This window comes from Moschus berezovskii, chromosome 14 (genome assembly GCF_049115385.1).
Source record: "Moschus berezovskii isolate FMDL1 chromosome 14, NW_MosBer_1.0, whole genome shotgun sequence".
NCBI lineage: Eukaryota > Metazoa > Chordata > Mammalia > Artiodactyla > Moschidae > Moschus > Moschus berezovskii.
The window spans coordinates 22,492,454-22,498,453 of record NC_142473.1 but is presented as its reverse complement, the minus strand read 5'-3'; the positions used below and the strand labels follow the sequence as shown (position 1 = coordinate 22,498,453).

Sequence of the window (6,000 nt, the reverse complement as noted above, 5' to 3'; positions counted from 1 at the left end):
GGAAACGGCTTGGCCATTTAGATTTAAATAATGTGCCCCCAACTCCACCACAGCTAAAACAGTAACAATTTAGTCCACCGAAACATATATATTTGTTACCTGAGTTTTCAATCAGTGCTATTCTGATATTTTAAGCAGTTTTCAAAATTCAGCTAACTAAAATTCCCTCAGTGGATAAATTAGAATCTAATCAGGTCTAGGGACAGAATATAACTCAAACTAGTTTACAAGCCAAAGGCCCAGCAATATATTTACTTAATGTGTGTACATAAAAATTGCTTATTTGGATTAGAAAAAACTAAATCTAAAACTGCATAGAGTGAATTCAATGGTAAACCCTTAGTTTATATACTCCTGCATCTTTCTGTCTTCTGAAAATATTCAAGAGATCCTGCATCAGAAACCTTAATTTCAAAATCTTTCCAGGTTGTTATACCCCAAATTCCTTTCCCATTTGTTTCTTCATTATAGTCATTCTTGTCCATTACAGCCATTTCATCCAGTTCTCATTTCCTACATTCTATATCCTTCCCACCAGAGGTAACAGAGCAATGCACTACTATACACTTTTAAAACTTCTCTTGATTTTTTACTGCCCATTCATTAATTTAGTAAACTGGGCTTCCCGGGTGGCTCAGACAGCAAAGCATCTAACTGCAATGCAGGAGATCTGGGTTTGATCCCTGGGTCAGGAAGATACCCTGGAGAAGGAAATGGCAACTCACTCCAGAACTCTCGCCTGAGAAATCCCATGGATGGAGGACCCTGGTAGGCTACAGTCCACGGGGTTGCAAAGAGTCAGACACAACTGAGTGACTTCAGTTTACTAAACCCATTATAAGGCATTATAAGTGCTGTGTTTGGCTCTGTGCATACAAAGGAGAGATAAAACAGTTCTGCTCTCAAGAAACTTGTCATATAAGAGAGGGAACAGGCCTATAAGCAAATGTCTGCAACATTACATAATAATCCCTGCAACAGGAGTAAGAAACATGCTCAGATCAGTGCTATGAAGAGAATGCTGAAGGTGTGGAAGGTTGGCAGGAAGCACAATGACCAGTTAAGGAGATCACTGCAGAAATGTGAACAGGTCACGATGAGAATCTGAACTCTGCCTGAAAGTAGAAGCTGTAAAGATGGAGAAGAAACAAGGGCGATATGAGAGTCATTATGAAGAAGAATTAACCATGAACCAGCAAAGTGAAGGGTGGGAAAAGGGAGAAGCTGAGGATATATCAAGTTTCTCATTTGGATGCCTGAAGGATGTTAGTATCACTCATGAGGATGTCAAGTACAAAGGCAGGAGAAACCTTTCAGAGACAAGTATGGACTTAGGCTGAGATGGAAGTGTTTGTGGATATTCCCTTTCTTGAATTCAGGAATCATTTGCACCAGTAACCAAAAATTATTTTTGTGTATGGAGTGGAAAGTAGGAAAGAGAGAAGACAAGGAGAAGGTGACAAATCTATGATCAAATCAGTGGTGTCGTGCCAAGGCACAGATTTCTTTCCCTGTGAAGAGTTTGCCAGTCATTTGTAACCAAAAGAGAATCTGTCTTGTTCTACTCATAATCAGGAGCTGGCTCTGGGCTGGGATCTGTGGAGCATCCTCAACAAGGCACTTGTAGATGACCTAAAGCACACGAGGTACTCACTAACAGACCTGGCTTTAGACAACAAAGTCCTCAGATCCAGGACTCTATTTATACATGGCTACCCAGTCTGCAAGTGTAAGTTAAAACATATCTTTCCATTCCGTTCTGTCGCTCAGTCGTGTCCAACTCTATGCGACCCCGTGGACTGTAGCCTACCAGGCTTCTCCGTCCATGGGATTCTCCAGGCAAGAATACTGGAGTGGGTTACCGTCTCCTTCTCCAGGGGATCTTCCCGACCCAGGGATCGAACCCGGGTCTCCCTCATTGGAGGCAGACGCTTTAACCTCTGAGCCACCAGGGAAGCCCAAAACATATCTTTAGGAAGGCTAATTTAAGAATATGCAAAATTCACTGTTTCAGGAATTGGCCAAGTATTTTAATCTTAAAAGCCTCCCCTTGAGAATCTCTCATATTTCTGGATACAATGAAAACATTAATATTTCATTTTATAGGAAATACGTTTATTATTGATCATGGCAATTCAAAAATATTCATTTTTTTTCTCAGGGTTGGTCCGTCATACTCTTTAGAGATATTAAATATATCAAAATTGTGAGCAATTTTGTTTAATATTACAGAGAAACCTCTGTATGGTAAGCAAGACAGGAACTTCTAACAATGAAACAAGGTCTTCAGAACTTGCCAGTAAAACACAGGAAGCATTTCCAATGATAGATGTAGGAACCTATGGATAGAATCTAACAGAGCACATGTTGAAAAACAGGATCGGGAAATTTTATAATCCACTGTCACTGTGAGTTTCCTCTGGGATGCTTGCACAGCCTGTGAAAGGGGCTTAGAGATGTGATCACTCCTGTCTGAAGAATGGGTCCTCTGGACATGGGACTCATGTTACTTAAGTGCCCCCAAACCTACTGTTTTTTTCAACTTCTTGTCCACATAATCATGACCAGAGGTTTAAAGGAGAAGACAAGAGAAGGAACGATTTAGCTTTGACTTTTGAGCAGATGTAATACCAGCTCTTCGTCCTCAGCTAAAGACAGGCCTGTATCCAAAGGTTCTAAGGTTTCCCACTTGGTTTTCTTTCTGTCACGACTTGCTGGTTCCACGTCTTCTACTTCACTGTTGTTCCTTTTCCTCATTGTCTGCTTCTTCTTGACATCACTGGTGGAAACAAATCCAATGATTTACTTTATAAATAACTAAATTCATTGTTATGAAATTAAACATTAAACATTAAAACAGGACAAAATTACCAATAACAGATACTTGACAAAGTGGTATTATTATTCAAGAAGAAAAGAAGCTATAATAACATCAGGCTACCTGTGTCATAAATAAGTCCCTTCCCATTCATTAACAGATGTGGGCAAAGGGCTATCATATACCAGGCACTGGGCAGGGTACATTGTACACATGGTCTCATCTAATCCTCACAATAATTCTAGGGCCCCTGGATACAGCATCCACAATTTGAGGACACCAACTGGCCCAGAGTCTGGCTCTAGACTGGCTCCAATCTGTGCTTGTCCTGCCATATCAAACAATCTCTATCTAAAGTTAGTTTATCCTTTAGGTAATATCTGTTGCATCACTTTGTGATATATGGATCATGAATAAAATAGACCATGAAATGTTAAGTTAAAAATTACTTAAGACACAAAGTAATTCTGCCCCATTTAAATCTGTATCTAAGATTCACAAATGGTCTTAAGAAATCATAAACATTACTGTGGTATTCTGCACACACTTGACACACAGACCATAAAATAAAACTAATTTCTGAAGGTAGAAAAAAAATCACTTGACACAAAAACTGAAGAAAAAGTAAAATATCCTCAAGGCATTTTGAATACCATCATCCATCATCATGTTCAAAGATGACCAAATTATTGGACACAAGTTTAAAACAAAATTTAAAAATCTACCTGGTAGCTATGCCAGTAGCATCTGTTTATTAAGGGCTTACCAATGGTCTGGCATTGTGCTACATGCTTTACATAAACTACAACATTTATCTTCATGAAAATCCTTGGTGTGGGAAGCACTGGCCTCATTCTACAATGAGTTAAGAGAAGTTAAATGACTGAACCCATATTATGCACATGATTTTCAAACCCACGTCTGAATGACTCTAAATTCAGCCCAAAGCCAGATGATGGAAAACAAAATATGTTCCAAGCATAAGACGCATTCCAAAAGACAACAAACTGCTCCAGTTCCAAACAACTCTATTATACCTTAAGAAGATAGCTGGAATATCAAGTGAATGTGCCTAATCAACATATCCAGTTCTGACCAGCTTGAAGGAAATCTGTAAACAATTTTCCCATGTACCTCCCACAAATGCCCAATACTCTGACTCAGCAGCCATTCTCTCTCACCAATGGAGGAAAGATACACTAGACAACACTATGAGGTTATTTAAAGCCATAAGTAACCATATTTTAAAAGGGTGGGTACCTACAGAGACGAACATGAAAGAGTTCCTTATGATGAGAGTTCAGTCAGTAAAGAAAAGCTGGTTCAGAAAATAATAATAATAAAAAACACAGGTGGAAAATTTATGTAGGTGGAAAATATTTTCAGAATTAGCAACTCTGCTGCTTTGTGGACCAGTTAAAATTTTAAAAATATATGTTATACTACTTTCTATAGCAAGTGAGTTGCAATTGGTATGAAAAATTTATTATTAAATAATAATTTAGATATTCTATAGGTGAGTTACCTATGTGGATGATACCACTATAATGACAGGAAGTGAAGAGGAACTAAACAGTCTCTTGATGAGGGTGAAGGAGGAGAGTGGAAGGCTTAAAATTAAACATTAAAAAAACTAAGATGGCATCCGGCCCCATTACTTCATGGCAAATAGAGGGGAAAAGGTGGAGGTAAGGACAGATTTCCTCTTTTTGGGTTCTAAAATCACTAAGGATGGTGACTGTAGCCATGAAATCAGAAGACAATTGCTTCTTGGCAGGAAAGCTATGACATCAAGATAGTGTGTTGAAAAGCAGAAATATTACTCTGCTGACAAAGGACACTATATCAAGCCATGGTCTTCCAAGTGGTCACATACAGTTGTGAGAGCTGGACCATGAGGAAGGCAGAGCACTGATGCCTTCAAAACTGTGGTGCTAGAGAAGACTCCCAAGAGTCTGGATAGCAAGGAGATCAAACCAGTCAATCTTAAGGGAAGTCAACCCTGAATACTTGTTGGAAGGACTGATGCTCAAGCTGAAGCTCCAATATTTTGGTCATCTGATGTGAACAGCTGACTCACTGGAAAAGTCCCTGATACTGGGAAAGATTGAGGGCAGAAGGAGAACAGGGCGTCAGAGGAGGAGATGGCTGGACGGCATCACTGATGCAAGGTACGTGAACTTGGGCAAACTTTGGGAGGTGGTAAGAGACAGGGAGGCCTGGCATGCTGCGTCTATGGGGTCACAAAGAGTTGAACACGACTGGGTGACCGAACAACAACAACAACAACTTACCCCAAAGAGAGATAGTGTTATGAATCTAAAAAACACTTCCCAAAAAGAGAATAATGTAATAAATATGGAAATATTTAGTCAAAACATAGTCATAATTTGGTATCTTCAGAAAAGAACTCTTCTAAATGGTGCAGTACTAGAGGGTGATGTCAGCAACATGGCTAAATGAGATATCCTCACTCATGTCCCCACCCAACAACAACAATTTGGCATCTATCCATGGGCAAAAGTGCCTGTGCGGATGCTGCGGGATCTAGCACTATACACCGAAAGACCCTAGAGGAGTCTCAACCAATCATGTGTGGGTAAGAGGCATAAGGACCTCAGTCTCAGCTGTGAACCCTGCAGTGAACCACAAACCACAGTTCTAGGCCTTCTCGGCAGTAGAATAACAATAACTTGTTGGCAGTCTGAGACAATCACCCACAGACAAGTGAGACTTTATTAAAGTCTGGGTCTCCTGTGGAGAAGTTTCAGCATACCAATGGAGCAAAAAAATGAGTTTGGACACACTGGAGAGGGTAAATGAAACAGCTTGAATTTATTCACATCAATCCTACCCCAAAGTGGCATAGTTCAGGGCCAAGAGAGATCTCAGCCTGTGATTTTCCCCATGAAGTACAGTGACAGCATGTGAGTGAGTGCTTGACTTCCCCAACTGTGTGAAACTTCTTTCCCATTTCTCTCACCCTATCCAGAGTACTAAATCATGAGCTCCATGGAGTGGTGGGAAGAGAGGCTAGGTAGATAGGACTCTCAGAGGGAGTTGGACATGTGGTTGTCCTACCACTTCCATCTTGAATTCCACCCAAACGCCTGCCCATGAACTGCTGGAGATGCCTTACAAGTAGATCTCTGCAATTGGCTCATGGGCACCCCCAGAGCTCC

General features: G+C 40.4%; 1 protein-coding gene across 1 annotated transcript in view; it reads right to left on the bottom strand.

The window, feature by feature from the left end:
• Positions 1-2,079: 2,079 nt before the first annotated feature.
• Positions 2,080-6,000, bottom strand: part of DDX10 (DEAD-box helicase 10) — a 329,965-nt gene continuing 326,044 nt past the window's right edge. The window contains exon 18 of the mRNA XM_055422984.2: positions 2,080-2,779. Within this exon, the coding sequence (XP_055278959.2) occupies positions 2,602-2,779 (178 nt within the window). The 3' untranslated portion in view covers positions 2,080-2,601. The remainder of the gene's footprint in view (positions 2,780-6,000) is intronic.